We start from the raw sequence: 24942 nt of genomic DNA, 5'->3' as shown, positions 1-24942 counted from the left end.
TAATTAAACAACCTAACAGACTACTCACGCTTCTTCCAGGTACTTGAGCCAACACATTAAGTCCAAAATCCTGAATGAGCATCCTGGGCCATGGGTTTGGCCAAACCAGGTCTAACTTTCCACCCTCCTGGGTCTGTTTCCCCTAGAATCTTCTCCATACATGCTCCCGTGGCTCTTGCCAAGTCAGTTTGGCAGGGCCTGTGACTCTGTCTGGGCATTCTCCTCTTAGCGTGGGCTCAGAGCTTCTCCACCCAGGCTGGGCTGGGATCTAACTCACAAAGGGCCTGGGGCCAAGGAGGGGTGGTGTGGGAAGGGTTCTGAGGCTGATGTCCTAGGAGACAGGATCACTGCAGGAGGAGGCTGTCTGCACAGACGAGACCCTTCAAAAGAATTTGCGGGTTCAGAGTTCCCAGGCTTGTCTGTGTCTGCCCAGATATCCTTATCCCATCTCTGGGCTCCACCCCTTCCCCATCAATGCCCTCACCTTAGCGTAAGAGACCTAGAGGCATTTAATCCAGCCATGTGAGCCCCTCTGTCTGTGGGAGATGAGGGATCCCTTCAAGTCCCATCAAGAAGTCCTCATGGCTCACTCACATTCCTCCTCAGATACTGATGACTCTTAGTTCTCCTTTCCCCTGCACGTGTTCCCTGAGGCCATCAGAAGCCACAGGACTCCACACCAGAGTGTAGAAGAGCCGAAGCCATTTCATCTCGCTCCTCCACTCCCCAGCAATGCAGGGCCCTATCCTGCCTTCTGCGCTATCCCGGCAGTAGCTTGAGAGGTGGTGAGACTCTGCATGCAGTGGATTTCCTGGGTGCTTCTCCCCCACTGCGCAGAGGCTTTCCTTGTCCTCCTTGAATTGGTGATCCATCCACTCCCAGTATCCTGTTTGAGGCTGCTCCTGGAACCAATTCCTGTATTGATGAGTATGGGCAGGAAATAGATGGAACACTTATATTGGGTAATTTGAGGGGAATTTAATAAAAGGATTATTTACAGAGGCACAGCAGTGTGAAGGGAAATCCCAAGGGACAGCGCAGTGTCCAGGACTAGTGACGGGCCTGCAGAGTGAGGGGAGGGAGCAGTGTGGGGCCCCAGAGCCAGAGAGCCGTGTGGAGGGACCCTGCAGCCAGTGGAGATCCTGGAGGGAGAGAAAATGCAGAGTAAATACCCTGACTGTCTTCTCCTTTCTCCTGCTGGGCCCACCATTGGCCAAAGCCAGAGGTTCAGGGAGCCGACTGCAAGTGTCTGCAGATGTCAGTGGCCAGGAGGCCAGGAGGACAAGGGTAGAGAGAGGACCTGAAGGGGCCAACAGGAGATGGCCAGCATAACCACCACTGGATAAGAATATTAATAACTGCCTTCATTGGGCATCATTCGTTATCCCATTTGATCTGCTGGGCAGTCCTGTGAGGCAGGCACCATCATGGCTCTTGTTTTACAGGTAGAGATCTGAAGCACAGATAAATGGAAACAATTTGCTCCAGAGTCCCGCAGCTCATAAGAGCCAGGGGTGGCATTAGGATCTGGCTCCAGAATCGGGCTTGGGCCAGCCCTGCAGGCCGACAAGGTGACCATAAGAGCAGCTCCCATGTATGTGCTCTGAGATCAAATACATTTCAAAACCACTCTAAAGTGTAGGCTGCTATATCACTGGGCACAGAACACTGTTCCCACACCAGGCAATGCACGGCATTATTTGTATGATAAATTCTATGATACATGTGTATCATAATTATCATCATCATTTAGTTCTGTGACTTTTCCCCCAGGTAGGCTGTGAACCCCTGGAGAGCAGGGATCTGTGCACCAGGCTCTGGGTACTGGGCACTGGGCACTGCACATGGCAGGCTCTCGGTCTGTGCTTGCATTGAGTTGAATTCAGTCTTTTCTCCTTGAGTTTATAACAAGAGATTCAGTCATCCAAGCATTTAGTTAACATTTCTGAACACCACTAGGTCTCTGCAGCTGCCAGTCTAGGCACATAGGAATATTAGCTGAGTAGGACTCACGGTCTAGTCTCAGAGACAACGGGTGCACGGTGAGATGAGCGAGGGACAGCAGGAGCACAGAAGGAGGACCAGTTAATGCTGATGGCAACGATGGGAGGGGTGGGCCCACCGAGAAGCCTTTGAAAGATGAATTGGGCTCCAATAAATGAAGGATAGGGAAGGGCATTTCCTGTTTTTAATTTTTTAAATTAAAGTGTAGTTGATTTACAATGTTAGTTTCAGGTGTACAGCAACATGATTCAGTTATTTTTATTTATTATTTTTAAATTTATTATTTTTAAGTGGAGGTACTGGGGATTGAACCCAGGACTTCGTGCATGCTAAGCACACACTGTACCACTGAGCTATACTCTCCCTCCAAAAGTGATTCAATTATACATGTACATACATATATATTTTTTCTTTTCAGATTCTTTTCTATTATAGGCTGTTACAAGAAATTGAGTATAGTTCCCTGTGCTATACAGTAGGTCCTTGTTGTTTATCTGTTTTATACGTAGTAATGTGTGTCTGTTAATCCCCTAACCCCTAATTTATCCCTCCCTGAAGAGCATTTCCTGTTGAGATGCACTGTTGAAAATCATGGGTGAAAGATGTCTAATGAGTTATAAACGAGCTCAGTGGTGTTTGGAGGTTGAATCTGGCCTTGCCACACCCTGCAGAAATGACTTCTTGGCCTCCAGGGTCCCAGCTGATGCAGGGAAAGGCTGTGGATGTGCCTGGATGGGAGGTATCTCTGTCCCCACCAGTGGGTTTACTCACTTTTCCTTCTTTCGTCTCCCTTCCTTCTGTGTGCACGTCCATGGCAGGGCACAGGCTCAGGACGGCTGCCCACAGGGCAGGGGCCTCTGTGCCCTGTCAAGGGGAGGCAGCCTGGGCTAGGAGTCAGCGGGCCCACGTTCCAACCCCAGCCCTGTTACTCCTTCTCACTGGCTCAGTTTACCTCCCTGTATATGAGGGGGTTGGGTTCAGTGGTGCCAGAAGTCCCTCCTGACAACCCCTAATTCTCAGACTCATCCTGTCTGTCTTCTGGAGTTGTGCTGAGGAGGAAATAAAAGAATTGGAGAGAAGAAAAATTATGATGCTGAGACAACTCCCCACTTCCCAAACGCATACACATCACTTTACCTAATTCTAAGAGAATGTGGTCCTCACTGAGCGGGGGAGGATGCCCGAGGTTGGCTTTAATTCCATAAAGATGTTTTCTGGTAGGAAGGAAGGCAGTGGTGGAGCAGGAACCCAGAGCCCACCAGCTAGGTTGTGAGGAGTGGAACTGGGGCCAAGGACATCTGAGGAAGAAAGAGAATCTGGTGGTTTAGGAGGAAATCCTTAGGGCAGGAAGTACAGGAGGTCACCCAGAAACTGACGCAGGCCACAGAGAGAAGGGTGAGTTCTTCCTCCAGTTCCATGTTACAAACGCCAGCGGAGGTGCTGCCCTTCAGCTCAAACACTAACTGGCTGGTTAGCACAGATCCCACAGGTTCAAGAGCACAGTCCCCACAGGAGTGCTCTTAGTTCAGACACTGGCTGCAAATTCAGAAGGGCCCCAGGCCACAGGCACTTCTGACTCACTGAGTACAAATTTAGGGGATCCCATGACCCCTTTCAAGTTCAATAATTTGCCAGAACAACTCACAGAACATAGAACTCAGAAAATTACTGTTCTTATGATTATAGTTTTATTAGAGAGGATATAAATCAGGAGGAGCAGCCAAATGAAGAGGCGCCTAGGGCAAGGTCTGAGAGGGTCCTGCATGCTGGGCTACTGTGCTGGCTCCTGGTGCAACCGGAAGATGGCACAGAAGCCTTTCCCTGTGGAATCTCCCGACACGTTGATGAGTTCAACCAGGACGCTCCACTGAGCTTTGTGTCCAGAGTTTTTATAGGGGCTTCCTTACATAGGCATGGCTGATTAAATCATTGGCTGGAGACTGAACTCAATCTCCAGGCCCCCTCCTTGGACTGCCTCCCCTACAAACCTTGGGCTCAAAGCCCCAACTCTTTAATCACATGGTTGGCCAGCCCCAGTCCTGAAACCATTTAGGGGCCACCATGAGTCACCTCCTTGGCATAAACTATGAATGTTACTTCTAATACTTGGGAAATTCCAAGGATTTAGTCTCCCCTCCAGGAACCAGGGACAAAGGCCAGTCAAATTCTTTCTCAACTAACACTTTGTTTGGACAGTTTCTTCCACACTAGCTTCTCAAGCTCACCCCTTCCAACTTTGTATTTTGACAAATTTCAAACCACTTAGATTCACCAGTTCTTAGCAATCTTGCCACATTTGCTTTCTCTTTTTCTCTCTTTCTTATTATGACATTTCACCCATAAATGCTCCAGCATATATCTCCTATGAACAAGGTCATTCTCCCACATAACCAAGACACAATTCCTGCACTTAATTTGACACTGATATAACACTGTCATCTAATACACAGACCATCTTCAAATTTCCCCCTCATTTTGGATCCAATCCAGGATTACACTTTGCACTTTTCACACCTCCTTTAGTCTGACATAGTTCTGCCGTCTTGTCTTTTTCTTTCTTTCTTTGTCTTTCGTAACATCGACATCTATAAAGCTTGCAGTCCAGTCACTTTGCAGAATGCTCTCCCACTTTGATTTGTCTGCTCATTTGCTCAAGATAAGATTCAGAGTGAACATTTTGGGCAGGAACACTATGGAAGAGTTGTGGTATCCCCCTCAGTGCCTCACTCCAGGAGACAGATGTCGTAGAAAGTAATCAATAAATAATAATAAGAATAGAAAAGAGTTTTATCTGAGCCAAACTGAGGACTAGCCCAGAAGCCCACTTCCCAGATTACTCTAAGAAGTTACTCTAGATAAGCAGGTTTTTCAGTCCAGTTTTGTATCTTGTCAGAACAAAGAACATTAAACAAGTCAGGGTTACATTTCTTCAAGGTTTGGGGGAAAAACAAAAAAGCCCAGACCAGCATGAACGTAGCGAGTCAGTATGGCCTTGGCACCTGGGACGGGACTCATCCTCAAAGGAGCACTAGTGTTAGTGACCCAGGAAGAGGGACATTTAATCTTTATTTTTAACATGAAAACTCTTTACTTCTGGCAGATGTGCCCTTTTCTTTAATAATGAAAGCAGATGTACAGTGTATGTTTGGTAGGCCGTTTTAGTTAGTATACAATTCAGATTAACTCGTATAAGCCACAATAACGTCCTTCCATCTCACGTCCCTACGGGAAAAGTCCTTTTATCACACATGATGCTAGTTTGTTCTATTAATAGTAACTGAGCTTTGCTTATTTGATTAAAGTGGTGTGTGCCAGGTTAGGCTTGCTTTTGTTAAACTTAGAAACCTGAGCTGTATTGGCCCTGACTTCGGGAGCCGCTTGAGGGACTTAGCCCGCCTGGCCTGCCTGCATCTTTTCCCCTCCCCTCTGGGAACACCAGGTATTGTCTTGATGGCAGGACATGGGGAGAGAGAAGCTCCGCTGTGGTGTCACTGATTCCCAGTTCTCCTCCAGTCACTGGAGACCTCTCCTCCATTATTTTCTGTCAGGTGCTGCGGAGCCAGAAAGCAGGTATGTGCGGTGTGTGTGTGTGTGTGTGTGCGCGTGCGCGTGTGTGTGTGTGCGTGCGTAAACGCGAGTCTTTTTGCCTGCACCGGCGAGTCGGCACGCACTTGCATTCTGTGCACGCCTTCATGGTTCTTCTAACGCATCCCACACTGGGGGCTCTGGGGCGGGCTAAGCCGTGCGTGTGTGGGTGAAGCGCGTCGGCGCGGAGCCGGCCGTGGTTCTACAGCGCTCCCCGCTCTCTGGGCTGCTTGGTATGGTCTGCACCCCTTCCTCTCCTCCCAGGGTGGTTGCACCCATCCCTCCCGGAAGCGCCCAGGCTCCGCGCCCGTTATGGAGCCGCCCTGCAGTCCCAGCCGGTCGGGCCATGTTCCCGCGGCGGCGGAGTCAGCCCCGGCCTCGGTGACCCTAACGCAGCTCCTGCAGCTGGTCCAGCAGGGCGAGGAGCTCCCGGACCTGGAGAGGCGCCACATCGCGGCGACCCTTGGCGAACCCACGGCATCCCGGCTCCCGCGGAGGCCCAAGCCCTGGGAGGCCGCAAGCTCCGCAGAGGACCTGGCGCCGCCGCTCCAGACCTTGGGCCACAGGCCCACCGACCCTAAAGTATGGGCAGAGCAACCTCCTGGAGGAGCCCGGCTTGGCGCAGGTGCGACGGCGCCTTCCTAGGTGGCACCTAGTGGGTTCCTGGTGCTCGAGGTCTTTTGCAGCTGTGAATGAAAAATGTTGCCTGTCATATCAACAAAGGATGCTGCGGCCAACAGCCACTACCGCTCCTTGCCCACGGTGAGCTTTGAGGGAACTCAGGATGGAGACAAATGGGCTGCCGGCTGCCAAGCCCTTAGCCCCTGCAGCACCCGCAATGGTGCTCCCTAGGAGACTCAGGATGGAAAGCACAGGTACTTTCCCTAGGCAGCTGAGGTGCATTTCAAAGGGATGATTTCAATGAGCCCAGATTCTTGCTTATTCCCATGCATAGAAGAAGCACTAAATTCATTGACTTGAGATGTCTGGTTTTCTTTAATTAACAGAAATCTTTTGTTGTTCCAGCTATCTGGTTGACTACCTGGCTTTTGTTGCAAAACTGTATTTTGGTTCCTCCCTTCTCTCTTCTGAGCAGTCCCTCAGAGCTATCTGCAAGGCTGCCTCCTGGGCTTGAGTCCTCAGAAAGTCCGCCAGATAAAACATAATCCTCAACTTTTAGGTTGTTCATTGTTCTCACTCGACCTGGCTCTGAGATCTGGAGGATGTGACTGTCCCGCATAGACACGGACCCTGGATACTGGCCATTCTGCTGTTCCTCTTTTGTGCATTTACCTCCACCTATCAGCTGGACTTAAGCCTCCAGGGAGCATCTTTGGGGTTGTTTTGTATTCATATCTCTGGACCATGAGCCTCAGTAAACAGTTTTTTTTAATAACTCCTGTTTCAGTCCTTATTTTTAATTGAAACATCTCTCATACTTTACTACTTGAGGTGCATAGATGTGTTTTCACTTTTAAAATGCTGCTTAGGATACACTAAACGGTTCTGACCCGCTGGGAACGATTTCTTAGGAATGTAGAAGTTGGTGTTTATTTCCTGATTCAGCTTATTCTGGTGGTTGTGGAAATGAACTTGGGATCCAAGTGGCATTTTGCTTTCAGACAGCCATTCTCTAGATAGGCAGTGAAAAAAGGGGTTTGATGAAAAAACTTGGCCCAAGAATGACAACGAGTGAAATCTCAAAGCATAAAAAAGGCCAGTCAAGAACAGCCCCTAGAATCCTAGGATCTGAGCACCAGCTGGGTCATGCAAGGGGCTGGAGGCTTTACAGCAGGGGAAAAACTCTGTCTTCTAAAGTCAGTCTCTTTAAATCTGCCCCATGGCTCACTGCACCTACTCTTGCTTCCTGAAACTAGGTTGTTTGTTCTCCCTACGCCTAGAACATACCAGGCATTTATGTTGACTGTCATGGACCCACATTAGCACACACTAATGTACAGGCTAGATCATAGGGCTAGCTTTTCCCAGAAATAAGGAGAGTCCCACAACTTGTTCAGGGAAAGGTATATATCATGGTACACAATACAGAAGTGCATCTTTTTTTTTTTTAATTGACGTATAGTCAGTTGGCAATGTGTCAATTTCTAGTGTAGAAATGCAGCATTTTTATATAGAATTCTAAGTTAAAAACTGTTGTTTTGCTTAATACCCTTAACCATGTGAGGCAGACAGGCTAGATAGACCACATTAGCCCCATTTTATAGGCAAAAGTGGAAACATTCCCATATTTAGTATAAAACAGCTCTGGGATATAAACTGTGGGCTTCCGTACTCACAACTGCTCTTTTCCCATGACTTTTGATACATCATTTTAAGGTGATCTGATCAATGCTTTACAGTATAAGAGTAACATCTATACCTTCTAATCCTGGCAGATTAACTCTTGAGCCAACCAACTGTGAAATAAATTTCATATTTTATGGCTAGACAAGAAAAATTTAAACAAAACATTTCCACCCTTTGGCCTCCTATCCCTGCACTGTGCATTGTGTATCTGTATTATTGACCAAGGCTTTCTCATCGGCAGAAATTTCCACTCAATCGTAAATAGCACATTCTCCTAAGACAGCGCCTTAAAGATAACATTCCTTCTTGATAAGGGGTCACACACTGCTCAGATGTGGATTATAGAAACTGTTAATATGTCATTTGATGTACAGCTCTCTGTCTCAAAAAGCTTACGTAACTGTCTTCACTTCTAACTGGTGGAAGAGTTCAGAGCTTTCTGAGATGCTCTTCTTGAGTTGTATCATCAAATTTGGTTCAAGTAAAATTTTCCATTTCTTGCTTAGACTGACTGATTAGTTTTTCATCACATATTGTTGTAGTTAGCAGGATATCAGAGGTACCCACCAGGGGGCACCTAGAGTCTACCTGGAACCAGTGCTCAGTACCAGCACGAGCCCACTGAGCCCCACTGGCTTCTCCGTACTCCTTGGATGTTCCGGTGAGTTCTCCTCATGTTCATATCTCATTGTTTGGGTGATGGCCGTACAAATTTTATTGGAGCTGGTTTTCACTTAAGACTTGGAGTCTTTTTTTTTTTTTTTTTTTTGTGGGTGTTATTATTGTAACTGTTTTATGGGTAAAAAGAAATAGTTATGATTTAACTTTTATACCTGAATCAGTAAAGGGATAAATTTTATTTATTTTTATTTTTTTAACATTTTTTATTGATTTATAATCATTTTACAATGTTGTGTCAAATTCCATTGTAGAGCACAATTTTTCAGTTATACATGAACATACATATATTGTCACATTTTTTTCTCTGTGAGCTACTATAAGATCTTGTGTATATTTCCCTGTGCTATACAGTATAATCTTGTTTATCTATTCTACAATTTTGAAATCCCAGTCTATTCCTTCCCACCGCCCGCCCCCTTGGCAACCACAAGTTTGTATTCTGCGTCTATGAGTCTGTTTCTGTTTTGTATTTATGCTTTGTTTTTGGTTTTTTTTTTAGATTCCACATATGAGTGATCTCATATGGTATTTTTCTTTCTCTTTCTGGCTTACTTCACTTAGAATGACATTCTCCAGGAGCATCCATGTTGCTGCAAATGGCGTTACGTTGTCGGTTTTTTATGGCTGAGTAGTATTCCATTGTATAAATATACCACATCTTCTTTATCCAGTCGTCTGTTGATGGACACTTAGGCTGTTTCCATGTCTTGTCTATTGTAAATAGTGCTGCTGTGAACATTGGGGTGCAGGTGTCATTTTGAAGTAGGGTTCCTTCTGGATATATGCCCAGGAGCGGGATTCCTGGGTCATACGGTAAGTCTATTCCTAGTCTTTTGAGGAATCTTCATACTGTTTTCCACAGTGGCTGCACCAAACTGCATTCCCACCAGCAGTGAAGGAGGGTTCCCTTTTCTCCACAGCTTCTCCAGCATCTGTCATTTGCAGATTTTTGAATGATGGCCATTCTGACTGGTGTCAGGTGATACCTCATTGTAGTTTTGATTTGCATTTCTCTGATAATTAGTGATATTGAGCATTTTTTCATGTGCCTATTGATCACTTGTAAGTCTTCCTTGGAGAATTGCTTGTTTAGGTCTTCTGCCCATTTTTGGATTGGGTTGTTTGTTTTTTTCTTATTAAGTCGTATGAGCTGCTTATATATTCTGGAGATCAAGCCTTTGTCGGTTTCATTTGCAAAAATTTTTCCCAGTCTGTAGGTTGTCTTTTTGTTTTACTTATGGTTTCCTTTGCTGTGCAGAAGCCTGTAAGTTTCATTAGGTCCCTTTTGTTTCTATTGCTTGAGTAGACTGTAAGACTTGGAGTCTTAAGGGGCAACTGAGCATTTCCTAGGAAAGACCTAGGGGGCCTGGGAAGCATAGGTCACTGCGTTCTTGTTAAATTTGGCTTAAATTGAAAAAAATGAGCTGTATATGGTCTGAAAACTTTTGCTAGTGAAATAAGACTGAATTATTCAGTTCCAAAGAATAAAGGGACATTTTGCTCCTCTGGTCACAAGGAGTCCTCAGGCAACTGAAGACCTCGTGGAAATGTCTGTGGATCAGTCCTCATGATGTGCAGCAGTCCTATAGGGGAGACCCACCACGACCATTAAGTACTGCTCTTGGAGAGGGGTCATGGGGAGGGGCACGACAAAGGCTAATCCCCCAGCATTCCCAGCACCCATGATGGTTTAAGGCTGTCACTGGGAGAAATCGAGCCACATAAAAGAATTTGACTCACCCAAGGGTCCTTGGGGAGTGAGACTCAGAGCAGCACACATGTGATCCACCACACTGTCCTCAGAAAGTTGTTCAGATCATGTCTCTTATCCCATATCTGAAACTAATACTGGGAAATTGTGCCTCAGGCCAAGCAACTCCTATTTAAAGAGTCACCTATGGGAATACCAGCTGGGTTTATGTGTGCTTGTGAGTACTAATTGGAAACTAAAGAAAATCCAGCCCTGAAATGGCCAAGTTGTTGTTGTTGTTTTTTGACACTCCAGTACTGAATTTTGAGCATGCAGTTAAAGCTGGCAGTCTTCTGGATCTGTGCTTGCAGGTGTATGGGGCCTTCCTGGGACAGACCCTTCCCTGCTCTAACTCCTCTCTGGAGTACCCAGATAATAGTATCTCATGCATATTTCCTGAGTTCTTCAGATGCCAAAAAATCATCACCAAATGGAAGATATTAACGCTTGATGATCATATACCCTTATCACATACCCTGGGACGCCCCTCCCTTAATTGGCCTTTAAAAATGTTCTGCTGAAACCCTTTGGGGAGTTTGGGAACAGGGCGGTTTGGGCATGAGTTACCGGTTCTCCTTGCTTGGCCCAGCAATAAACCTTTCTCTGCTCCAAACTCTGATTATTTCAGGTGTTTTTTTTTTAACCTCACTGTACATCAGGCACATGAACTTGCATTGGGCCACACAAGGTCTACTGGAAACAACAGTGGTGTTTTTCTCTTTTCTAAAATTAGATTAACAAAGAATAATATTTGTAGGGCTAGCTCCATGGATTCTTTGAATTGGAGAAACATCTAAATTGTTAAAATTTTTAGAGAGCTCTCATCTTAAACTGTTTCACCTATTTTAGTTGGTATACAGAAGCCCCCCAAAACTTTAAAATTCCAGATCTTCTAGAAGCCCCTGGGAGGCCAAATGGATTAGATCAAGATAGGAGAGGTCTCAGGCAGATGACCCCTTGGTGGATCACCTGAAGTTCTCATGACACCCGATGAACTCTTGTAAAAGAACAGTGTTGACTGGTGTCACTGCTGCACCCTGTCCCGTTTACCTGTGTAACTGCCAAGCCCCAACCCCAAAGGGGTTCACAGTTTGGAAGGCACTAGCCTGCTGTGACTCCCCTTTGCCGGGCAAAGCAATAAAGCTGCTCTTTCCGTTGCTCCCAAACTTTGCCTCCGAGTTTGAATTCACTTTTCGGGGTGCAGAGGCCGATTTTTTGGTAACAGTAAATGAGAAGAGCTTTTAGTAAACTCTTTAGGAATAATTGTGTTTTGGGAATATCTGTATGGTATCTCCAGATTTGGTGACTTGGAAGAATTCATTCACTGTGTCATTTCAAATAGGATACTGGAACATTAATTGCTGGGCCTTCTTAGGAGAGGAAAACTAAAGCGTAAGTTTATCAATCAGAAAATGCTGATACAACAAACAGTTTACTACTACTTCTTAGTGCTCACTAGAGATGAACATGTTAAGGTTAAGAGTTGTCAAGGAAACATTTCAGTATGCAAGGGCAGCAGGATGTGTGTTTTCAGCAAAGAAGGTGTGAGGAATGAAAAATGCATTTTGTTCAAGGGGAAAAGGTGGTTTTGTCCTAGATAGAGCTGGTTGTTTCTGAATAGATACAGAAAGTTGTGAAAGGTTTGTGGAAAAGGAACACTGAGTTTTGTGCATGGTCAAGATTGGCTAAGATTGAACTTAATAAGAAAATGAATTTTAAAGGTAAAGCAGTACAAAACCTGAATTTGGTTCTGAGAGGACAGAGTTTTCTTAGAATATTGTACTGATTGTGAGTTTGTGTCTAAGTGATCTGTACTTGCCATTGTGATCTTTTATAGTTACTTTGGTTAAGTGAATGGGTATTGTTTCACAGTGACCTGTGATTGTGTTTGGCCAAGTGTTTTAAAACTCTGTTATTTTTGACAAAGTTTCCAATGATCAACTTCTAAATGAAGTTCATTTGACTTCTAGCTAACTGTCAGGTGTTCCAAAGGGTCCTTAGAACATCTCAAAATATTTTCTCTCCATCTCAAGAGAGAGGAACATTAAACTAATTAGGTTTATCTGGTATGTTAAATGGGAAGCATTGTTAAATTAGCAGTGATAAAACTTCTTAGGCTGTCATATAGGTAAATGTTATTAATATACACATTCTGGAAACTGTATGGAACCCCTAAAATATCAGTCATAATTTTAGTGCATGTCATAGCAGTAACCAAGTTTCTTTTCAGTTGTATTGTAATCAAAAAGCTCTTAACCTTGACTTTTAGTCTTTTGTCATTTACAGCTATTATGGACAATTAACCAAATGTTTGGTAGAAATGAGGGTAATTTTAGAAAAAGATTGTTTCAGTGAACATTAAATTCTAGTTTTGTTAATTGAAGTCTGTATTTACTGGCTAAGATTCATTTCCCAGATAGCTCCTTGTAAAATTTAGTTATTAAAAGGACACTTTCTGAAGTTTATCACAGTAATCTAATTTTGGATGAAGACTGGACTCACCATGACCTAAACCAGATTGTTCATAATGGAAGAGACATGAGATAAAGGGCTCCTTGCAGCCACGTTGGAAGGGCCTCTCCTGAATGAACTGAAACTCTTATTTTTGACACCCGATTTCAACTAAGATTAGCACTACCAGATCAGGATGAGAAGAGGACATCTGAAGTAGACAGCTGACCCAAGATGCTAGGACTAGGCCTGTATACCAATTCCTTTGACAATTTCTGTTTTGCTTATGAACCAAATGCATTTCTTGGGCTCACTCATTATGCACATTTCAAAAATCAGTCCAGTTGTTGGGTTTGTGGCCAATTACCTATGTCCAGTACTCTCAGGTTGCCTTGGTGGATTTCTCCTCTCCAAGGCTTGAGTTGGATGGTCCTTAGAAATTTTACTTTAAAAGAAAGTCTAAAAATGACTATAATTCAATTTTAAAAAATGTTAAAAAAATAAATAAATAAATAGAATAAAGTCTAGGTGGGAGGGTATAGTTTTCAAGTGGTAGAGTGCATGCTTAGCAGCAGGAGGTCCTGGGTCCAAGCCCCAGTACCTCCTCTAAAAATAAATAAATGAATAATAAACCTAATTACCTCCCCCCTCAAAAAAAAACACCCCAAAACACCCAATTTAAAAATTAAAAAAAGTAGCACCATGCAAGCTAATGTTACCACAAATATCGCTAAGACCCTTTTCACCCAGCCAGTTAACATGCCTGTTCTGGCTTTTATATTAGATGTTGTTTATTGGGTAGTTCCTAACAAGACCCAATATTTACAGAACAAGTTTATGACTTTGGCTTTCCCCATGTTAGTTAGGGTGATGCACAACTGGTTTCCCCTGGGCTCAAGGTCACTTACAGGCAGCCTTGGTAACAGCCCCGGCCAACCATCAATCTGCCTTCAGTGCAGGCACGTTGGTTTCTATCAGTTTTCCAATGGCATGACCATCTGGCCATATTTGTTAACCCACCTTATGACCCATGAAAAGTCAAATACCCGGTTTGAACAATCCTGTTCCCACTTAAGAGTAAACATTAGGAAAATGGTTTGGTTCAGGATTTTGACTTAAATCTTTGCTAATGTAATGACACTTGCTCCCACTACCAATTTAGTTTGCAGAACTTACAACAGTCTCTTGCCTCTCATGCTGTCACCTGCTTGCACTAAGATAATCATGTCTGAACGACCCCAAACTATAGATCACATCTAGAGTTTTCTATAAAATAATGGACATACACAATGCACATGAGGAAAATTAGCCTAAGTCCCTTACTGGACAACCTAGAATTCACTATCAATCCTTGCCAAACATTCTGCTAGTATAACCTCCCCCCCACCCCAAAAGGGAGAACTGGGCTATTAGGACCTGGAATCCAGGGACATGATGGACACTGGGGCAGGCAAGCAGCCACACTAGGTCTGAGGAGTAAAATATTTCATCACCCAATGCTTTCTATCAAAAGATTAATGATCAACAGAGGGAAACTGTGTAATACATGTTTTATGGCAAGACAAGTACAATTTAAACAATTCTCCCCACATTTGGCCTCCCTCTCCCCACACTGCATTGTGTATCTGCATTATTGACCAAAACTTCCTCATCGGCAGAAATGTCCACTCAACCATGAAGAGCCCCATTCACCTAAGACAGCTCCTTAAAGACAATATTCCTTCTTGATATGGGGTCACATAGTGCTCAGATGTGGATTATGGAAACTGTCAATACATCATTTGATGTACAGCCGTATTTCAAAAAGCTTACGTCTTGACCTCTAACTGGTGGAATAGTTCTGAGCTTTCTGAGATGCTCTTCTTGGGTTGTAATCCTCAAATTTTGTTCAAGTAAAATTTCCCGTTTCTTCCTTAAATCGATTGATTATCATTACAACTTAATTACCTCATAATCTGGCACATTTTAAGGCACCGTTAATACTTTCAACTCAGTCTCACAGCCGGAGGGCCCCACGAGCCAAAACTGCAGCAGAGCTGGACTTAAGGGACCAGGAGACAATGGTAAGCGTGTTTTCAGCTCTTAAGCTGGGCCTGGCACACCTTCACCAACTGCTTAGGTAACAACTTGAGGCAACTTGTGACAGGAGCAGAGGGAAGGCCCATTTAGGGGTGCACACTGATGACAAACACAAGTGGGATCAGATCACCCAGTTTATTAGGTCGAACAACTCCAGAAGCCCTAGTGTTGGTTTCCATCATTACCTGCAGGGCAGTGGGCACTACTTTTGGAGTCTAGAATATGTAAGGAAAGGGTCCATTAAGCTGCTTGCCTGGGACCTAAAAGACCCAATAGTGCTAATTTCATCCACAGCAAACCAAGAAAATGGTTCACTCTTCCTGATTTGGGTTTGAAAAAGAAGAGTGATCATCAGGGAAACCAGAAAATTCCATCTTGAAGCCCAGAAAAAATAAGTGGTAGGCATTTCCCTGAGTCAGAGATGGCACAGGAGCTCAGCAGCTAACGCTGTGCTAATAGGAAACACCCATTTGGCTTAAAGGGAAAAAGCCACCTTGGTAAATAAGCTTTGGTCATCCACAGGGTATGGAACCAGAGGAAGCTAGCAAGGTCAGAGCCTGAGTGACCAATCCTGATAGCGCAGGACTTCATCACAGATGGTGCCTGGTCCCTGAGAAGGTCTATGAACACCCTAAACTTATGAGTTTATGGGTGTTTTCCTGGGGAGAGACCCTCGCTATCTCATAGATCCAAAAATAAGCTAAACCCCTGAGCTAGAGAAAAGCACTAAGCCAGTTGCAGGCAGAGACAAGGAAGCCACCAGATACACCTAGAGCCAGCCACGTCTGGGAGCCTGCCAAGCTGTCACTGAAGTTAGAATACGGACTCACACACAGCACAGACAACCAAGCAGTGCTTTTGTGCGATTCTTTCTAGTTGTATTTCAAGTTCTTTCCAAAACAAGGCTCTGGAAACAGCCAGGTTCAAGTATGTCCCTGGGCTTGGTCCACTGCTGTCCTGTAGTGATACCTGGGTATTCATTCACCAACATTAAACCCCTGGGCAGAAGATGGAACAAAACGGTCTCCCTCCTCCATGGCATGAGTCCTTGCTGATCTCAGAGGTGCACGGTGGCCAACACAGAAAACACACAGGAACTTTTCCTTGGAACTGGGGTGGGATGAAAAGTGTCTGCTGTGAACATCACAATCTTTCCCCTGACCCTTCCCCTTCAGTTTCTGAAGATATAGCAGAAAATAATCTCTGAAGAGACTGGGTAACAATTCCATAAAACAAAAAACACATGCTTCCAAAGCGCTGTGCTGAGGAAGAAAAACACAACTTTATCAATACAAATTTACTGCAACTTGGCATCTAAGAATAATAACAAAAAGCAATTTCAAAGAATTAAGATTCCTTCAACAGAAACAATAATTATACCTTCAGATCCTTTTTGAAATTAGTTAACATTATTCTCCCCCCATCTCCAGCTAAACTACCACAGCAACACAGGTTTTTTTGGTTACTCAACTTTTTCCATCCTGTAACTCTTGGGGTAGACAGAGCCCCTTGTCCTAACCAGGCATTCACTGTACCAAGCACATCTCTATCCATTAGGCTTGTGAATACACCCCTCCCCCCTGCCAAGTTATGCTCACACACTTGTAAATGCAAAAAGATCTTTTAAGGGGCAAGGCACAGCCCATCAAAAGTCAGCCCAAGGGCAGTTTTTAGCCCTGCCTCACCTGGGTTTAGTTCAGCTGCCGGATGAGCTGGTTGATGCGTTCACCTCGATAGCCAGGTGAACCCACTTCCTTGAGGAAGCCCACTCTATTCTTGGTAGCATGACGGGCCACTGAGAGCTGGAAAGGGCGCAAGAACCCTGAGATCTCCTGAAAATTCTTCCCCGGGAAGGCAATTTCATGAATAAGGTCTTCCAAGCAAATGACACCAAACTTCCCTAAGAAACATAAGGTTCAGAATCCTTTACTCAATGTTTCCCCAGCATATACTGCAGGCTCTTATTTGCCAGAGCTGGGCACTCTGGCAAGTTCTTGGTGCCTTCTGCTCTGACCCCTAAGATGGGCACTCACCCAGGTGCTCCTCTATCACTGTGTTGTCTGTCAGAGGGACGATTTTATTCTTGACTTTGGCTTGTCCACGTTTCAAGATGAGTTCCCGAACAGACTTCAGATTTGGAAATCTATGTGAGGCAGAATAAAGTACAACCTTAGTGGGCCCCCTGCACACTGCATTACACTGGCCACACAGTCCTGCAGCCTGGCTAAGGATTCTCCCATCCCCTCTCCCCCTCCCCAAGAGGCGCCCTGCAGTACACCCGAAGGAGGTGAAAAACCTAAGCAGCCCTGACTATGTAACTATAGGAATTAAAATTTATGGATACAAATACTCACCAGACAAAGATATTTATTTCCAGGCAAAAATAAAGTCCTGGCTTACATTTTAGGACTTTGACCTAGGTGACCCTATTAAAGAGTTTGAAATTAAATCTAAGTCTTTTTTTCAGATCTTAATGTTTGAAGAAATACAACCCTAGCTCTGCTTCAAGATTCCAAGAATTACTCTCTCCTCTACTAGTCTTACTCAGCCTTAGCCCACAACTGACCGAACCCTGTCATGGCCCTGTTCAGACCATTATCAGTGGCATGGATACCCCCTGATCTAACCACCCCACGTGCCAAGGTTCTTATTATGGCTGGTGGTTGATTCCTAGTGACCATGATAGTCACACCAAAATGCTCCTTCGACACAGCAACATGAGTGTTGGAGAAGAGTACCTGGTGCATCCTAACATTCTTAATATAATCTAACATGAATTCACTCAAAACATACTCACCCCCAGGTGACATAAGGTTCCACTATACGGAGTGTTTTTATGGTTTGAGGGGTTACTTTCACAAACACACCACTGAAAATCTTATTCAGGCGAAGTCTTCCAATGGTCCTCTGCACAAGTGAACTCACCCCATTAATCCTGAAATCAACAGCAAAAGAATTCAGGCTCTGTCCAGCAAGTACCTATGAAGTGTGTGCCATTACTGGGGGTCCAGAGAGTAGGACACAGACTGTGCCTCACAGATCACTTCCATGCGATGTGGAGCAATACCCGAGGTGCTATGAGAAGAGGACCTGAAATCAAATACCTGACTTTGTGTGTGGGGTTGTACCTGTCAAGCTAAGGAAGCTGGACTTGCTTCTGTGGGCAGTAAAAACTATAGAAGATTTTAAGTAAAGAAAACATGAACAGATTTGTTTTTGACAATCACTGAGGAGAGCATATAAAACAGAAACAAGAGCATGACACCATACTCCAGGAAATCCAGCTAGAAAGCTGAGATGACAGTCCAGGAGAGACTATGGACAGTGGTGGGAGGCTCATACATATTTAAAACCCACAGGTTTCTGGTTTGGGTGACTGGGTAGGGGAACAGGAGGAGGTGGAGCTGCATGTGTGGGTAGGAACGAGTAAGGGATCAATAAACGTGGAAAATGCTTTCAGTACTGTCCTCAGCACTGAATGTGCTCCATCCACTCGACCTTGCTTCAGTTCCAAGAAGATACCCTGATTCCTCACTTCATTTTTTCATCTATGCCTGGAAACTCCTTTCATGTTAACAGGTCTCAGCTGCAAGTTCCTACTTCAGGGTGTCCTCAACCACTACACACCACACCTCGGCCCCCTTGCCCCACATCCAGCACTTTACCCTCACAGCAATTAGTGTATTTTCATGTCTATTTGCCTAAGGTCTGTCTCCCTAATCTTGAAGACAAAATCTGTTTTGCTGAGCCGTGAATTCCCAGCACAACTTGCATTAGTGGCTTAAGGCCTATTATCTTATCTCCCTAGAAAGGGTCTAAAGCTGAACCAACAGTTTTCCCCAGCCTCAAGGAATCCGGCAAGTTTCCTACCTTTCGATGCGTACAACAAAGGCCAAGGAATGTTTATCTGGCATTTCCAAGCCATGCGGTTTCACTTCTAGTCGTCTGAGGCGCACCCTGTCACGTAGCTGCCGCCAGGAATCATGCAGGAACCATTCTAGTCGCTTAAACTTGAGCTGTTTTCCTTTCCTCTGCTACAGAGGAGGAAGACCATCACCATTTTATGCCTCTAGTAGTCGTTACTTCCACAACAGTAACTCATTAGTCACTACTTTGGTGGGGGGGGGGAATCAGGTTTATTTTTATTTATTCATGTATTTTTTAATAGAGGTACTGGGGATTGAACCTAGGACCTCGTACAAGCTAAGCACACACTCTACCACTGCGCTATACCCTCCATTAGTCACTACTGATAGAGCTTATTTCCCTGTATGTTCCAGAAAGGGAGCCAACAAACATCCTCTATTCTTACATAATGGAAAAACGAGATACCCAAGTAAAGGTGGAGTTGAGAAAACTCAGGAACTACTGGGAAAAGCTCCTGCTAAATAAACAAAAACCCAATTCGTTTACATTCTGTCAACCAATGTTTCCCAACAAGTGTTTATGGAACCTAACACCGTGTTATGCCTCATAAAGCTCCTGCTTGTTTTATTTCCTGCCTCCAAAATATGCATTTCTCCAAAAACATTTAGCAAATAGCAAAAATTGGTACGTTAAAAAAAAAAAGTTTTCCTCCAGGTACACAGGCCTTTTTGGCCTCCCAAATCACCTGGTATGAATCCAGAAGGAACAATCTCCGTTCCGCTTTTCCTTAACAAACTCCACTCAGTATCTTGCCCGCAGAAAGGGCTTGATACATACTTGCTAAACAAAGAATATTAAACCTGGTATAATCCAATCGATGGGGGAAAGGAATGTCAGTACCAAATCTAGTTCAATACATGCTGGATAAAACTCACAAAATACAAATTCTTATTCCTTCCTCCTCGTTCCCCACCATTACCTCCTTCTTTTGCAAAAGCGCCTGCTTTGCCTGGGTGGCTTTGAGGGCCTGATAAGCCTTCCTCTTTTTCAGGAGATTTTCCGGAACCAAAGGGATTTTTTTCCTTGGCCTGATAAAGAAAAGGGAGACCAGTGATAGCATTTAGGAAACAAATCCGTCAATGGATTTCTAAACGATATCCTGGGTTTCAGGAAACACTGCCTTCAAATTCTTAAAGGCTGAGGCTCCCCCGAAACCTGTCGTTCCTGACATCAGTCCTCAAAATGAACCCCTACCATTCCCTCGTCCCCAAAGCCTTAAAAAGTCAGGAACCCCTTAGCCACCGATCCCGTGTATGTCAACGGAACTTTTACTACCCCAGCCTTTTACAGACACCATCATTGATGAGATTCCGCCCCGTGGGGTTGGGGCGACGCAGACTCAGCTGCAGAAATATTATTTATGTCAGGGTGGGGGAACCCACACTCCAACTCACTGCCTGAAAGTCAATCCTCGCTCCTTGAAGTAACCCGAAATCGACGGCGGCGCCCTCCGCCCGCCCCAACTCTATGGCTCCTTATTCCTCCTTCTGTAACCTGGAGCCCTTTCTATTCGCTCCCTTCAGTCTACAAGTATCCTTATCTTCCACCACCAAGAAATAAATTCTGTGGATGGCACCGGATGCTCAAGACGCCACGCCAAAGATTCCCAGCCCCAAAGACTCACTCTTCCTCCGCCATCTTTCCAACGATGCGGCTACTGCTCATGCGCAGCTCCACGGCGTGAGGAAGAGAGGAACCACTCTGTTTACTCAACCGTAGAGACGTCCACTCTATATCACGGCGGGGCAACTGGGGCGGTCCCGCGCCCTCTTGGCCGCAGTAAACCGCTGAGGTATTGCTAACCCCGATTCCTGCCAAAAGCTGGACAAAGCCTCCTTCTCACTACTTTGAAAGTTTTTGGAGCCGTATCATCTTCAAAACCCAGCCCTTTTCATTTCAGTTGTAGTCTCATAATGCTGGAGGCCGGGCTATAAACATCTAAACGCTTCCCACAATGCACCGACTTCCGGCAGAGGGTGGGCGCCGCTTTTCTGGCTTCCGCTGGGCTGCGGGCGGTCTTGAGACAACTTTCGGCTGGGTGGGGAGCGCTGGTTCTACCGCTTTGGCTCTCACGTGTGGGTGGAGATGTATATGGACGACTTAGGATGGTTTAGAAAAAGACAGCTCTGATTACGTAGGCCTGGCTTCGTCAGTGGGTCCCCGAGCAAGTTCTTTAACCCGTCAGTCCCTTTGTTTCCTTTATTCATAAAATGCACATAGTAATGGATCTTGCCTAATAGCCTTAGAAGAGTTATATGAGCTACTCCTTGTATCAGCAAAGTCTGGTAGTAAGCGGTTAACACTATGCTAATTATTCTTGGTGCTGGACCGAAAACTAGAAATTACAACTTGCCATCTTAGAACCTTCCCTTACATAGTTCTCACCACTTGGAATATGCTTTCTTATTTCCTCGTCTTCATAAAACAATGAAAACTCACGTCTTGTGTTTTCTGGAAACGTCCAGAAAACCTCCAGAGTAGCGCGTTCAAGCGTTAATGTGCATAGGAGTCACCTGAGGAGCTTGTTAAAATGCACATTTTTCTTCAGGAGGGGGCGATATTCTGCATTTTAAACAAGCTTCAAAATGAAGTGGATGCTTCAGGTCTGTGGAGTACACTTTGACTAGCAAGGCTCTTAAGTAGTCTGTTTTCTGAATTCCTTCTGCACGAAATTTTTAACATTTCTTCACCATGATCCTAGGAGGGCAGAGACTATGCCTGCCTTGCTCATCACTGATCCTAAGAGAGTCTAGCACAAGTTTTTCAGTCTCGGTACACTATTGGCATTTTGGGCTAGGTAATTCTTTGTAACAGAGGGCTGTCCTGTGCATTGTTTGATGTTTAGCGGCATCCCAGGCTTCTGCCCACTACGTGCCAGTAACATCCCCACCCTAGTTGTGACAAACAAAATGTCTCCAGGCATTCCCAAGTCTGGCATGGTATGTATATTTATCCTAAGGTCTAAGACAGTGTCGTTATTTGACAGTAATTAAAGGCATATCAAGAGACTATCGTGTTTTGTTTGGCTTTTTCTTTCTCTGATTGGACTGGGTTCTCTGAAGGCCGGGAACTTGTCTCGTCTGTCTCTGAATCTTCTACGGTATCTGTTACAACAGGGGGCACCCGCAGGAGCTTGTTAACCATCTAAGCTCAAGGCATCATATTGGTATGTGCTGTGTAACTAGTTCATCAAGAAAGACAGTGCCAAGTGCAGAGCTTAGTACCTGATGAGTAAATTTCAAAGGATAACACAGTCTTCAGAGACAGGCTGTGGTGAGGCTCATTTAATGTACTCACTCTTTCAGCACTTCACCATGTATCTTACTTTGTGAAAAGGCAAAAACAGAGGGGTCAGCAAAGTGTAAAATATATTAAATAGTAAAGAAGGAACAAAAACAAGTCGGTGTTTTGTAACTTCTGTCTACAGGTGAAAGGTGGGTTCTGTGGTACTGAAGGTATTTCAGAGATATTAACAAGACGATACTCCTGACTGAAAAACTTGGAGGCCAGATTCAGGAGAGGCCTTCCAATACCAGCAGATGGTGCCAGGAGAGTACTTAGTCCCGGTGCCAAAGCCATCATCCACCAGACTGATCCAGAGAAAGAGATGGAGTCCTCTTCAACCCAAAAATGTTCACTGACTGAATACATATTTACTGAGCACTGAGCATATACCCTGAGCACTGGGCAAGATACGAGATTTTTCATTTCAAAGTTAGGTTCCTGAATGAGAATGGGGTGTGGCCACTTACAACCTCAAGAATCTTACTCTTTTTAGCCTGTCCTCATAGGCCTCTGTCCCTGTTTTCTTGGCCATTTCAGCTATCCATCATTAGGGAATAGTTTAAGAAATCATGGAAGACTATGCAATTAGATGCAGTAAGGTAGGTCTTTATGTCTTGAAATCTTAGTGGTATTTGTTATTTTTTGGCCTGCTTCTTGACAGTACCCCCATTTCTCTTGTGGACTGATTGCCCTGATTGTGTGCAGTCTTTGGAGGGCAGGATATCAAATCCAAACGCTTGCCCTCTCAATACATAAATTGAAGGCGTCTCTGGAAGATCTATTCAACCCCTCCCACCTCCTCGTCAGACTCTAAACTTCTCTCTTCTGGGTTTTGAATCTTCAGCAGAGTGATGGCAGGACTGGGGCAAGACTTTTATGGATTTCCACTTACTAGGACCTCCTGGAGTTTTTTTATTCCTGTCTCTATCAAGCCTGATGGTTCTTCAGTCTTCCTTTTAATTCTTAGTCTTCCAATAAAACTTGTTAACCAACAAGATAGGTTTCTGTTGGTTAAAACCAAAGAATCCTGACTATACTGCTCCCAGGTATTTGGTTACATTTGAAAAAGCAAGATTCAGAATAGGGTGTAAGAGGATAGTTCGCAGTTATTTTGTTATTTTTGTCTTTTGCTATAAATGTATTTGTATGTAGCAATTTTGGAAGGCTATACAGGAAAGTGTTGATGAGGGTTATTTTTGGGAAATAGTGAAGTGAGGCCTGGAATGGAAGACTTCCATCTTTGGATGGAAGCCTGCCCTTTGTTTGTTACATATGTATTAGTTTAAGAAAGAGCTTGTTAGGGACTTAGGTTCTTGTGATTTGCCTGTTTTACAAACCACTTGACCATGTTTTTTTTTTAAGACTCCTTTTAGGACCAACATTTTACAGTTCTTTGTATTAACTCTGGGATCCCTTTCCTAACGTATTCCACCATAACTTATTTCAGTGTTGTCTGCATTTTGGGGTTATTTGGAATCCTGTTCTTTTTCACTGAAGAGATAATTAAACAACACCTTCTTAGTGAGGCAAGACCACCACACCCAACATGCCATAATGGGGGCCCCATCTGCAGTTTCTCATCTGCTTCACACCTCTTTCTTGGATTATGACCCTTCTTGCAGCCGACTTCATTTTCAAGCTTTCCTTATTGCTTCTTCCTAGAGTGACGTGGGGTTACCAGGAGGCAGGTGGGAACGAGCAGCCAGATGAGCCTGGAGTTGGGGAAGACAACATGGACAACGGCTCTTGATCCTGATGAGAAACAAGCAAAGAGAGCAAAAGCGGGAAGGAAAACAGTGAAAACAGTCGAAGGGCAACAGCCGTCTGAGGGTTGAGGGTGGACACAGGAGAGCGCCAGTAGGAAGGAGACAGTGTGTGGTAGGTGAGACCAAATGCAAAATGGAAAAGCCCAAACCTCTTCTGATGTATTTCAGGGATAATGGGAACATTAGCCTTTTCTACCTTCAACACTTCTTCAGTAAGACTTCATTTTACACCCTAAGAAGTGGAGGGTCAGGACTAGGGCTTCCTATTTATAAGCAAGGAAGCTGAAGCTGAGAATAACTTGCGAGAAGGCATCTGATGACCTGTTAAGTGAAGTACTGGGATGTTTCCAGATTCTGCTGCCAAAGACACCTTCTGCACCCGTACCCTGCTCCTGGCTGTACTGCTTTCCTTGACCTTCACAGACATGACTTTTCCCTAAAGGTCTTGCCTTTGTAAGTGTTTTCAAAGGCCGGCTCCAGCACATGCCTACGAGAAGTATAAATTACAGACTCTTATAAAAGCCTCTTACCTGCAGCGGTGTAGACACAGGCTATTTACATTACGGAATCCACTTTATACTACAAATGTGCTCCTACTGTGTGTGCATCCGCTGAACCAGATTTCTCCATGTAGTTAACACTGTACAATTCCTTTACCTTCATTCCTGCAGAAAGTATCATACACTTTTTCTCAAACAGAACTCGGGAAACTGCACTAAGAACCATGGACATAAAAGACAGACACTGGGAGTAGAGAGCGCGGTGCTACCAAGAGGCAATCTGGAAGAATTTTAGCTCCAGTTTTTTCTCTCTAGAAGTGTACTTATTTAAGTGCTTGTTTCCTCTCTAGACTGTGAGCTCCTTGAGAGTAGAAATCATACCTGAATGGGCCGTGGATCCCAGTGGCCCAGTGTTTAGCACAGTGCCCCTAAACTGCTCTCAATGTGTCAGGTGCTCAACGCCAGACGCCAGGCGTCCTCCCTCCGGCTCGGCCGCACACTCAGGCTGAAGCCCCCTGGCTGCAGCACAGCTCCACTCCTGCCTGACAACACTGTTTCTGTGCCCCCAGACAGTGGAGTTCCTTTCTTTCCCCCTCTCTTTCTCCCC

At 44.7% G+C, this 24942-nt stretch overlaps 2 protein-coding genes across 9 annotated transcripts; one reads left to right on the top strand and one right to left on the bottom strand.

The window, feature by feature from the left end:
* Positions 1 to 3945: 3945 nt before the first annotated feature.
* On the top strand, positions 3946 to 6985 carry PEX39 (peroxisomal biogenesis factor 39). Of its 3 annotated transcripts, XM_074348761.1 has the most exons (3): positions 3946 to 5443; positions 5553 to 5574; positions 5854 to 6985. In XM_074348761.1, the coding sequence occupies exon 3, from the start codon at positions 5902 to 5904 to the stop codon at positions 6232 to 6234; it is 333 nt and encodes a 110-aa protein (XP_074204862.1). In that variant the 5' UTR covers positions 3946 to 5443; positions 5553 to 5574; positions 5854 to 5901; the 3' UTR covers positions 6235 to 6985. The 3 variants fall into 3 exon arrangements, 1 of the variants encoding a protein (XP_074204862.1); XR_012501147.1 differs by having other exon boundaries at positions 3946 to 6351; positions 6616 to 6985; XR_012501146.1 differs by having other exon boundaries at positions 3947 to 6464; positions 6616 to 6985.
* Positions 6986 to 8734: 1749 nt separating this feature from the next.
* Positions 8735 to 20743, bottom strand: RPL7L1 (ribosomal protein L7 like 1). 6 transcript variants are annotated; one of them, XM_010973755.3, is made up of 7 exons: positions 20409 to 20740; positions 19704 to 19812; positions 18728 to 18891; positions 17655 to 17792; positions 16891 to 17000; positions 16543 to 16757; positions 8735 to 10160 (listed from the first exon to the last, which is right to left on the bottom strand). In XM_010973755.3, the coding sequence occupies exons 1-6, from the start codon at positions 20447 to 20449 to the stop codon at positions 16549 to 16551; spliced, it is 771 nt and encodes a 256-aa protein (XP_010972057.1). In that variant the 5' UTR covers positions 20450 to 20740; the 3' UTR covers positions 8735 to 10160; positions 16543 to 16548. The 6 variants fall into 6 exon arrangements, with proteins under 6 accessions (XP_010972057.1, XP_010972061.2, XP_010972060.1 ...); XM_010973758.3 differs by lacking the exon at positions 8735 to 10160 and adding an exon at positions 14979 to 16119; XM_010973754.3 differs by lacking the exon at positions 8735 to 10160 and adding an exon at positions 14979 to 16035.
* Between the last annotated feature and the right edge of the window lie 4199 nt (positions 20744 to 24942).

The sequence above is a fragment of the Camelus bactrianus genome, chromosome 20, assembly GCF_048773025.1.
Source record: "Camelus bactrianus isolate YW-2024 breed Bactrian camel chromosome 20, ASM4877302v1, whole genome shotgun sequence".
NCBI lineage: Eukaryota > Metazoa > Chordata > Mammalia > Artiodactyla > Camelidae > Camelus > Camelus bactrianus.
The sequence above is the reverse complement of the archived record's forward strand: the minus strand, read 5'-3'. Positions and strand labels throughout refer to the sequence as shown.